This window comes from Chrysemys picta, chromosome 3 (assembly GCF_011386835.1).
Source record: "Chrysemys picta bellii isolate R12L10 chromosome 3, ASM1138683v2, whole genome shotgun sequence".
NCBI classification, from domain to species: Eukaryota; Metazoa; Chordata; order Testudines; family Emydidae; genus Chrysemys; species Chrysemys picta.
Genome location: NC_088793.1, coordinates 195,548,153 through 195,560,337, shown reverse-complemented (window position 1 = coordinate 195,560,337; position 12,185 = coordinate 195,548,153). Strand labels below are relative to the sequence as shown.

The following is a 12,185-nucleotide window of genomic DNA, read 5'->3' as shown; positions in this document are numbered from 1 at the left end:
CTAGGAGGAAGGGAATGGAGATGAAGTCCAGAGGGTAATGGCAACGGTGCACCCAGGCGGTGAAGTGCTTCCATTTCGCCTTTTTGGTCAATGGTCTCCTGCTGTGCACGAGGATGCCGTGCATTAGAATAGAGCATGCTCTATCTACACGCATGCCCAATCAAAATACCAAGCCGTGAGGTGGAGTGGGCCGGGATGCCACAGGCATCCCTGCGCCTGAGTGAGGAGGTCTCAGTGGGTGAGTCTTAATATAGTTCACTGGACCAAATACCTCCTCTGATGCTGCCTCTGAAGCGATGGTAGTGGCACTCATTGTGGCAGATAGGGGTGTGGGTCATGGGGTTACCTTAAGTTTAAGCGGCCAACAGTGATGGCAAACAACTTGCCTTCCCTTTTGGTAGAGGGCTTTAAAATCCGGGCTCCCTTGGGTTTTTTTTTTTTTTTTTTTTTTTTCTTTTTAATCAAAGTTGGGGTTAGGTTTATTTCCAATTTCCTCCTCCTCCTTACTCTGGGTGACATGGGGATTTTCCTTCCCCTGGGATTTGCACCCTCCTGAGCTCTCGATTTAACGTATTCACCAGCAATTTGTGCAGCCTCTAAAACTATGGTAGGTTGTTGGGGGTTTTTTGTCACAGATGGCTGCTTTTATCTTATCTGTAACTATACATAACTAAGGCGACGATTATGTCATGGAGGTCATAAAATCTGTGACTTCCAGAGACCTCTGTGACATTTTCTGCCCAAGGATGAACCTTCAGACGGACCCCGTGCAGCTCCCTGCCCCCGCCCTGGTGGGGGGAACCCTGCAGCTGTCTAGCCGTGGCGGGGGGACCTCCTGGGGCTCCCAGCCACTGCAGGGGGCAAGGGGACACCGCAGCAGCCCAGCCCCTGTGGGAACCCAGAGCTCTCACTCACCACAGATGGCGGGGAACCCCCCAGAGCTGCTCAGCCACTGCGTGGGGAGACCCCAGAGCTCCCACTCACTGCAGCGGTGGGGGACTCCAAGCCCCAGCAGCAGTGGGTGTTGAATCTGCCTCCCCATTTTGTCATAGATATTTTTAGTGAAAGTCAGGGACAGAGGCTTCCGTGAGTTTCTGTTTATTGCCCATGAGCTGTCCATGGACTGTTACTAAAAATATCTATGACAAAATCTTAGCCTTACCTATAACAATTACTCCAGGGCCATCAGATCAAACAGTTTTTCATAATTACCTTCAACCCCAGCCCCCATTATCCATTTTCTCAGAAAACTACATATTTTATGCACATATTTAACATGAGTGATATTGTCAAACATTTTGAGATTTCTGTACTTCAGGGGTAATCTTAAACCACCTCAATATATTTTCTTTACATTCCATATACACCTTAGCATCACCCTCCTCCATATCATTAAAAACTTGTCTGGCTTTCCCAGTTAATCTGGTTAAGAGGATAGGCATCTTCTTATCCTCTGGGATTTGTGCATCCCACACAGTTTTTCAAAGGTGGACAGGTACTCTTCAATGCAATTAGTCTCTTTATTAACTGGGCAGACTTTCTCCTATCCCTGATGCTGGGGGGGTGGGGGTGGAGGGGAGAAGGGAGGGGGAGGAGAATATACTCACCTGCTGAGGAAGCTCCTTTTGGTGTTCCAGTATTCTGAGTTGAAAAGTGTGAGGTTACAGCTGCCTTTTGTGTGCCCTGTTTTCAGCTTCCATGTTTTTTCGTGGGCTCTCTCCTCAGCTTCCTTTGGTCTCCCTGATCCAAAATCTCACCAAGGTCTCCAGAGCTCATGTTCTTTATGGGCTGCCCAGTACTACAATCAGGCCAGTTCAACTGCAGTGTTTTCCTCTGTAACACCTGGGGCAGAAAGGTTCTTGGACTCCCTCTGGTCAGCACTTATGAGCAAAGCTTTCAGCTCCTGGAATTTTCTTTTTATGGGATATTCCCCTCTCCTTACATAACTATTCCAGCTCTTTTCTGTCAACACCATCATATGACTGTGATTCATTCATTATGACTAATGTGTAACCTTTAAAGCTCTCAATACTAAGTTTACACTTTTATCAGAGCTAGGTTATAATCTCTAAACCCAACTGACCTGTTGCATGTGAATCCTGCTAAGAATACATGAGTGTCAAGCTGTCTGGAGTGGCTCACAAGCATGAGTACCAACCTTAGGACAGACTGTTAAGAAGTAGGGCACAAACTCCAAACTGGTTGTGAGCTCTATACTTAGATTTCACCAACTAAGTATCAAGTGTGAACTCCTAAATCACTACAACAACCTTAACATGGAGTGCACTTGGCTACTCTGATCTATCTTGCCACTCAGGCACGCTTGCTATTGTGACAGAAGGTCCCTTACACCAAATATCACAACAATATTCAGGTTACTCCCAGTCCCAAAGGACCAGTCACTTACCGCAGGTCAATTGCACCCTAGATCTTTCACCAAAGACAAAGCTTGTAGCCAATCCTACAATAAACTAACTAAAGATTTATTTCTTTTCTTAGCTAACAAGAGCTAATTACAAGATTAAAGCAGGTAAACACGCACACACAAATGAGTTACAGTCTTAGGCTCCAAAAAGCAATAGAAAAGTAATAGCTGCAATACGTTAGCTTTATATGTCCTCCAGGGCTAAGCCAGACCAAGCACTAGGGAACTCTTGCTTATGTTTAGCAGTCTTCACCCCTCAGAGTTCAAGCAGCATAGGCATGCACAGGATCCTTCTTGTCAGGTATTTTTATTCCCTTCCCCCAGAGTTCAAGCTGATGGGATGAGTTCACCTGCTTGTCTCCTCTTCACAGGTGTGGGGGAGCAATCAACAAAGTCTTTGTTCTCTGATGTTTCATAATGGCTCATTAGCTTTCCGTGGGCCTTCTTGGTCGGCAGAATATAATACCTTCCATAGGAAGCCAGCATTTCTACACTAAGTAATGCTCCTTTCTTGTTTGATGACTCTCATAATTACAGAGGACTACAATGCAAACATTTAACATAACCTTAAAACATGGGGTACACTGATGTTATAAGCAAAATTAATACACGCAGCATCCTACAAGCATTTCATAAAATCTAAATACTAAACCCATTTTTATAAACTTAACGTCTATTGAACAATACTAACACGCCAGACTGGTGAGCCAGACTGGTTTTCAGCTATGCATTTGTCAGTGTTCAGTGAAGCCTAGGGCCTTGGCATGAGCTCGCACCTGGTCTGCCAGCGTCACAGTGTTCTTTGGGGAAAACTGTTTAGACTTTGTTCCTGAAAATTACTGAGTATATTAACAGTTCAAATACACTATTCAACTTGTGTAATGTCAAAGGAAGTGGGAGGCCCAAGTGGTTTGAAGATCTTGTAGAGAAGACAGGGGTGATCTGCCCAAAATTCCATGCCACAGAATACAATCTGGTCTATGCCAGAAGTATTTTATGAGGTCAAAGAAGGAATTCTGTCTGGCAGGCATGTTTTGGCAGCATCGGGAGATGCAGTGAACTCCTCCGGGGATAGAAAAATCATTCCCAACCCTCCCATCACATACTTTTCCATACTACAAAACTGTACCCTAAGTTTGATGACTGTGAGTGAGACAACCTTAAACACAATTTGTCTGGTCTACATTGACTACCAAGTTGTGGTCAATACCATGAGATATAACTCCCTTGTTCATAGCACTGTTCAAACAGGATAATAGTCTGGAAAAGGCACGGAGAAGCAGAATTATAACAAGGGGCTCTCCAAGAACCTCCCCCCTCCCTTTACAAGAAATAATCTTAAGAGCAGTCAGAAGTAGTTTTTTAGATCAATCTGTTTTGGGAGGCTGGGGAAAACTTCCACTTTTTAAGAATTCTTTTTCACCTCCCTCAGAAAAGATAAACGTGAAATTTATGAGCAACCAGTTCAGTGTCTTGAGTTCTCTGTGGGTAACTTTCTGGCAAGAGAGCAATAATCACGGGTGTGTCAAGGAAACCAAACAACGTTTTTATACATGAGCTACAGAATTGAATGCATTATTTAAACTGAAGTTATCACTAAATGTCCTATCCTGCAAGTCAGGGAGACATGGAGAATAACTCCATAGTTAAGAGTTAGATACAATGGAGGACAAACAACCCATTATTCAGGTGTGTAATTCAATTTAGAGTAAAATTTACCAAAGTGACTTCAAAATTTAACCCTCCGTGTCCAAACACCATTACAACTCTTTAGAGAATAATTTTCTTTGTAACATTTCAGTAAAATATTTACTAGCTTTTTTAGAGGAAGTGTCTATTCCTTTTTTGGACTATCCTGTTTCCTCAAATTTCTGAGAGCTATTCTAATTAAAAATAATTGCCATGATTTCCAAACTTCTCTTTCATTCCCTCATACTCTTGGATAACAGTAGACACAGGCCACTTTCGACATTTTAAAATTAAACACATTCTTGTCCCCCTTACTTGGGGTAACCTATGTTACACCAGAACTAGCCAACAGAACTGTCAAGTTACATCAGCTACTTCTGCCTTCAGCTGCTGCCAACCTGCCTCTGCAGACATGCAGAGGGGACATGAGGCATGGGAGAAAGGAGGCCGGGAGTGGGGGGGGGGGGGGGAGGGGGCGGGGAGAGAATGGGGCTTGAGCTGGGAGATCCAGAGAGGGAAAAATGAAGAAGACATCTCTACCTGCAGCACAAATCCCTACTCCCTCTAGTTCTATACTGGGGTTAAAGTAAGGGGTAAAGATGTAAAGCAGTGGATCCTTCTCCTTTCCCTGGCCTGGGGTAAATGGCTGCTCCCCAGCAGAATCCCCCTTCTCTCCTTGGCATGGATAAGCAATGTTTTCTCATCGCTTTCCCTTCTGCTTGGTTGGCAAGATGACTGCTTCCCCCTCCTGTTTCAAATCCACTTTAAACACTTCTCAAACTCATGCAACTTTATCCCTCAACGCAAAATGTTAGCTATTGAGAAAGCAAAAAACAACACCATACTTCTTCAGTAAATCACTTCAGGGCTCCAGTACAAACACTGAACAACAACCTCAAACATGATAAAAGTTTTATATTCTATTAATTGCCTCCATTAATAATCAGCAGCAGCAAACTGAACTCAAACTGGCGACAAAAACTATTCACCATACTCTAAATTAGCCACCTATTTCAAACAATACCAGTTCCATAACCTGAACAATCGCAGAACATCCATTACTCCTGGTTAGAATTAAAGGTTCCGTGTTAAGCGTAGAGATGGTGAGAAGTAGCATGTGTTGTGGGTGGTATGTTTGCGTCATAATACAGAGTTAGCAAAGTCACTGTTACTGTTGAAAGGGCTGGGTGAGGACTTGAGACACTGATTTCCTGGCCTTATTATGCTTTTATTGTTGTTACATGCACTTGAGCAACCTTGAGTGATTTGCAGTCAAATATTGTGTTTGGAGAGGATAAATTATACACATGTAATTTTTAAAGAGAAATATCTTGCATGGGAAATTAGGACAAATGGAAAATTTGCTACCTCATGAATTCTACTGAACTGTCTTGTTTGCACTGGCAAAACTTGCCTTATGAACTCCATACATTGCAATTTTATTAGTGTCAAACTCCTAGGTGTGCGAGGCTGCTCTCTAGAATAGGACTGTTCTCATGTTTGGGGGCTGAGCTCCAGGCAGGACTGGCTACTCACTAATGCAGTAATGCTCTCCTCCTATGTAAAGGAGACATTTTGGTTTACAGGTCAAATTTTCAAAAGTACTTAAGTGACTTTACTAGCACCTTCATAGCCTAAATCCCATTTTCAAAAATGATTTAGGAGCTTAAGTCACTTTGGAAATTTTTAAAAAATTTATCCTACATTTTTGGCACAAACATCATGGTGTACACAATAAAGTTAATTAACGAACTGAACACTTCATCTAACACAATAAGTTAATTAACAAACTGAACACTTCATCTAAATTGATATTTAAAAATACATTTAAACTAACTTTCAAGAATGAATTATTGCTATTTGTGTAATTACTGTTTAGAATATACTTACCCTGGATTATAAAGCATGACAGCTGAGAGGTTCTCACAAGATTTTGAAAGATCTGTCATAGATAAACTGAAGGAAGACAGTAGTCCACTCTAACAGAAGATAGAATTAAAAGATTATTACTAGTATTAAAGAAACACTGCGGTGCTTACAGAAATATCACTTTTTCTACTCGACAAAATATGAACTATTTTGACGTAAAGCAACGCGAAATATTATCTAAACCAGTGAATATTTAAACATATTAGAAACAAAAATTATTAAAAGATTTGAATTCCTCAGGTACTCACCTTTCTTTTTTCCCTCAGTTTGGCAGCTTCCTTGGGATGATTAAAGCGAAACATATTGGTTCTCCCAAGTAATATAACAGCACCTGGCAGGAAAAACACACACACGGGTTTATTGACAGCTTACTGTACCAGGAGATGTCCAATAATTTTCTCAGTCATCTGACAAGAGCACTGACTTCTACAACATAAGACAAAAATGAAAAAGCATTATTCTAACAACTAAGGTTTAGGGTTTTTTTTAATGTTTAGATGGAGCTGGAGCTGTGTTAATAGTTATTGTAGTATATACCTTATTCCTCCCTATTACTACTTTAAAATACATGGATGTTATGTCTTTTTTATTATTATTATTTTTTACAAAATATAGACTAACCATTGGACTATTTTATCCAAAGAACAGAGGAAAGCAGTGGAGATGGCAGTAGGTGCTTTCTCACACTGCTTTGCCTATGTATACTTCAAGGCCCATTTGGAGAGCTCTCGTCTATGGTTAGAGGATAGTCCAGTCTCCAACCCATTTAATCTCTGGATTCCTTTCTGAAAGGCGCCAGTTATTGCCAAATGTAACCTGTCCAGTACTCAGCACAGGTGAAAACACATGCCTAATGGCAATGACTTTCAATCACTAATGATCTGAGACCAATCTGAACCAGCTACTGGTTCATCATTTGTGCTCTCAGCCATTCATTCCCCCAACCAGATAAACATTGATCCGAAACACTCTAATATTCAAAACAGGGTCATCTGACTATGATGCTGAAAATCTATTTCATGAACCAAAACAATGAATCTCTCAAATTATTCAATAGCCCCCCATTACCTTCAGATAGGTCAACATGTTCTGTGTTTAATCAATTACAGATGACAAATGAAAACACATTTCTGGGCAACTACTGCCAGATTTGGAGGACATTAAGGCCAATTTTAATAATACTCTATAACTGTGTTATCAGTGGTGTTTTACTGTTATAATGAAATAGAAACTCTTTTTAAATAGCCATAGATTTACCTGGTTTTATGGACGAAAAACTTGCCAGCACAGTCAGGCAAAGCTTGAGGAGAGGTGTCATATTTTACTTCAACAAGCCAAGTATGTTAGGATCAAATTCTGCCCTTAGATATGAACGTTCCACTTGATTAAGAGAATTTGCCTTACTGAGAACATAAGTTGATTTTTACTGTGATCACAATTTACATGGTCTTTAATAATTATGAATAAAAATCTGGAGTGAAATTCTGGCCCCAGTGAAGTCAATGGTAAGCCTCCTATTGACTTTGATGAGGTCAGCATTTCATTCCTATATAGGCAGCATCCCAAATGGCTCTACTGTAGTTTCCTATTAGACTTGTGGTTACAGTATTTACTTTAGGTGATATAGACTTCCTAATGTATATATGCTGGTAATGAGAGCACCAAGTCTACTGGCCAAAATAATTATACAACTAAAATGGAAAACCGACATCTTCAGATGCGGGCAATGTTGCTAATTTGCAAAAGTTTCTTTACAGTCTAGTGGGAGATCTTTAATGTTTTAGAATACTTAGAGCATGAGTATCAATTGGCATAGTCGCCACTGATTCTTAAAGTAAGCATTCATGTTTGTTTCCGATTGTAAGTTATTGTGTATATTGTATATATGTGGATTCCATCTTGTTCTATGGCCTCCCTTCCCTTTTGTTCTACTTTTAATAATATATTTGTAGATATTATTTGTATGTTGGTAATGCCTACAGATTCTCATATGCTCGGTACTGTGCACACGCAGATGTGCTTTACCATCTAAATAAATCTGGCAGACAAAGGGCATAAGAAATGTTGGTGTTATCACACAGAAAGGTGAAATCAAACATCCTTTGCTTTCAATTCTGGATTATAGCAACAGGGCTATTGCATTTCATCCCAGTCTAATCTTAAAGAGATTTACTGTTCATGAAGGTTTGTGTTGCAAAGTCATCTCGATACCATCTCTGTAATTTATGTGATGCAGTCAGGTTGGCCTTTCTGTCATGAAATGCATTGGTACCCTTTTTTATGAAAGCACATTAAACAGGTCCCTGCTGGTCATAACCACTATAGCTTAAGTTGTAAAACCATTTCCATTCTAATACTATTTCATATGATTATAATTTTCCCAAACAAATCCTTTTTTATTCTTGGTCTCTGCTGGAAGGTTATTTTGATTATTTTAAGAGGGTGGAGGAGGGCTGATTTCAGTGAAACTCCTTAATCTATTTCGGAGTGTAAAAATCATTCATTCCAAAATCTTTAACCGCTTTTCCATGTGATCAGATGAAAACAACAAACAAGTGAACTGAAACTTCAGAATCAGTATGTAGATAAGCATTATTGTTTCTGCACATCTGAAAAAATGGTTTTAAAAATAAGTAAGAATATTTGAAACTAGGTGATTACGCATACAAAGTAGGACACTCCATTGTTAGCTGCACATTTAGATTCCTATGCATCTACGGTACTTATATGGCTCCCATCGTTATAATATCTGAATTCTTCACAATCTTTAATGTATGTATCCTCACAAAACCCTTGTAAGGTAGGGGGTATGTTGTTATTTCCATTTTACAGATGGGGATTTACATTTTACAAATTAACATTTTAGTGTTATTCTTTCTATTACTTACGCATGATTATACAATTTTTACTCCCACTTGAAAGCACTTACTTAGGTTAGTATCAACATTAAAACAGAACAAAAAGCATATTTGAGCCTAACCAAAGTTTGCAAAATATTTGCTAAATAAGAGGTCACATTGCTCAATATTACATGATTGTAAAATGCAATTCCACATCAAAATGCATGTGTGCAAAGTGTAGAGTTGATGTTGTCATGGAAACAACTGGTTTTGCTATGAGTTGCATGATTTATTTATTTTTTTATTTTAAGTTCCTACATTCAGAGTGGGAGTAAGCGGCAAAGGAAAGGGTTTATCAGACAGCATCAATAGGCATGTTCCCTACCACTTGCTTAATTCTTATCTGGTAATGTAACTGATTTCTCCCCATTCATATCCAGTTTCAACAGAAAAAAAAACATTTGGATGAAAATAAAATGTGCATGGTTCTGCACATTATATCACCAAACATATCCCCACCACATTGAAAAAAATATTGCAACCATTAAAACTAACTGATACATAATGAGAATCTTCCTGGATGTAAGGCAAAAGTTATTTTTAGTTGAATTCTAAAAAGAGGGAATTTTTAAAAGTAAAAATGTGATGGTATTTTGGCCTAAATCTGGATCCAAATTGGATTTAGGCTGGGATTTATTCAAAACAGAAAACAGTCAAACATTTAAATATGGATTTAATGCTGCTGAAAATCTTGTAAGATGTTTTTATTAGGCGAAAATATTACAGTAGGTTGCAGTTAGACAAAAAGCACATTAACTAGAATTTACAAATGTTTGAAGTAATTTGGAGAAGGAAGTGATAATTATGTGCATTTATTCCTAGGGAAATCTAAACACTAACACATTTCCAAACAAATGGTAATTTACTAATGAAAGGACACATTTAAAAGTCTCAGCGGTAAATTACAACTACCTAGAGCAGATATTTAAAGGTGCTGAGATTCCAGGTTGAAAAAGTAAACATTAATAATCAGTGCTAAGATGTGTGTATTACAGAACAGCATGACAACTAGCTAGTTCATGAGTTCTGCTATGTGTCTGTGTATATATATATATATATAGTGATAGACCCAGGCCAGTTGGGTACAGCAGAATAGCAGAAGGCAGATATACTGGCCACTGGATTAACAGTTTTCTGTTCCCTGACTGACCAGAGCAAAGGCTGCTCCAGGCTAATGAGAACACCTGACTCCAATTATCCTGCAAAGAGTCAGGTGAGGCCATTAAGCCAATGTGACCACCTGACTCTAATTAAGGCCCCGCTGATACTATAAAAAGGGCTCACTCCAGTCAGGCAGAGGAGAGCCAGTGCGGCTGAAGGACTGGTTAATGAAGACACCCTCAAGTTATTGATAAGGGAACCGTAAGGTAAGGGACCACCACATGGAACCCTTCTCCACTTCGGCCTTCAAAGTTCTCGTTTGAATATTTGCTACTACCACCAAGATCTGCACCTGCGGCGGCTCCACCCGGGCCCGCGCCCTAGGCTTCAAGGCACACTGCAGCGGCCCTCCTACTCGTCGCGGCGTAGCCCCCTCGGCTCTCATTGCCGGCGACGGCCGGGTGTGGGCCCGACGCTCCAGCGCCATCCATTTTCAGGGCTAGTTGATTCGGCAGGTGAGTTGTTACACACTCCTTAGCGGATTCCAACTTCCTTGGCCACCGTCCTGCTGTCTATATCAACCAACACCTTTTCTGGGGTCTGATGAGCGTCGGCATGGGGCGCCTTAACCCGGCGTTCGGTTCATCCCGCAGCGCCAGTTCAGCTTATCAAAAGTGGCCCACTAGGCACTCGCATTCCACCGTCGCCGGCAATGAGAGCCGAGGGGGCTACGCCGCGACGAGTAGGAGGGCCGCTGTGGTGCGCCTTGCAGCCTAGGGCGCGGGCCTGGGTGGAGCCGCCGCAGGTGCAGATCTTGGTGGCAGTAGCAAATATTCTAAGGTAAGGGAGAAGCAGGAGAGCTGTGGGGAAGTGGCCCAGGGAAATGTGGCAACTCTGGCAGTGAAAGGTTGGCTGCCAACAGCTGCTACCATTAGGGTCTCTGGGCCGGAACCCGGAGTAGAGGGCGGGTCCGGGTTCCCCCCAACCCACCACTACAGGAACACCTCCTGGGGAGGGGAAGTCAGGCCCCTGTCAGGACAGGAGGCTAAACTGTTCTAAAACAAGCCCTAGGGACAACAGAGACTGTGGGAGTTCTCTCACCAACCTCCTTGCTGGCTTATGATGAAAAGGAGCTCAGTAGACTGTAACCCTGGCCCTAGAGAGAGGAGGCTACGTGGAGGGTCATAGAGAGCCACTGAGGCTAGCATATACCGCCTAGAAGTGCAGGACCCACGGGAACAAGGTCAGAGCTCTGCCACAACATATATATGAAACTTTAGCACCCTGGTGGCCAAGATGGAGTCTACTCTGCAGGCATCTCTGTCCAAGAAAAGACACGTGCAGGAATGTAGCAGGGAAACTCCCTTCCACCCCAGGAGCACCTCTTCCACACCCCTGGAGTAACTACATATCCACCTAGTGAATATAGTAAAGGCAGCTAGGCTGCCTCCTCCTTATTTCAGGTCCTTTACGGTTAAATGCTTAGTTGGATACAGAAATAGCTACACTGCACCATGTGACCTGCTAGCTCTCTAAAAGCCATCAGCAAGCATTCCATGAACTGCAGTTTGAGAATCATTGGCTTAAACAAACAGCAGAAAATTCTGATGAAATAATTTTAATAAAAGGAAAAATTCCTATACTAGACAGCAAAATCTTATCTGCTTTCTTTCAAATACTTCTGACAGCAATTCCAATCTGCCCCTTCTCATGTGGACTCAGTACTAAGGAGGAGAGCCTCACTCTGCACAGTATACTAAGGGGCTCTTCCCCAAATCCTAACTCTTTCTATGCAATGGCCACACTCACCCCAGTTGTGCTTGGGTTTGGGATATGCTCTGGCACTAAAATTTCACAAAGTCCACAAGACCACTGCCCATACAAAGCTGCAATAAAATGTTTAGATATTTTATTTGGGGAAAAGATAGCTGCTTGCCAAAAACCTGGTTCAAACCAACAACCTCTATAACTTACCTAACGCAAAGCCACGCAGCCCCTACACCAAATACTCCAGAGAAAGTAAAGGGGGTCAAAAAAACTTAACTGTACTTGCAGTCTGCAACATAAGAAAAATTCCTTCTCATCCCCAAATGGCAATCACCTAAACCCTATAGGATGCCATCTTTCCATGGCAAAAACTG

The 12,185-nt window shown here is 41.5% G+C and overlaps 1 protein-coding gene across 11 annotated transcripts in view; it reads right to left on the bottom strand.

Annotated features, from left to right (window-relative positions):
• Positions 1-12,185, bottom strand: part of KIF16B (kinesin family member 16B) — a 223,787-nt gene that overhangs the window by 108,362 nt on the left and 103,240 nt on the right. For 10 of the 11 annotated variants that reach the window (XM_008173558.4, XM_065589753.1, XM_008173537.4 and 7 more), the window contains 2 exons: positions 6,292-6,374; positions 6,005-6,093 (listed from right to left, as the gene is read on the bottom strand). In XM_008173558.4, the coding sequence (XP_008171780.2) occupies positions 6,005-6,093; positions 6,292-6,374 (172 nt within the window). Of the gene's footprint in view, positions 1-1,607; positions 1,890-6,004; positions 6,094-6,291; positions 6,375-12,185 lie in introns of those variants that run through there. The other variant, XM_005287380.5, reaches the window with a different exon arrangement.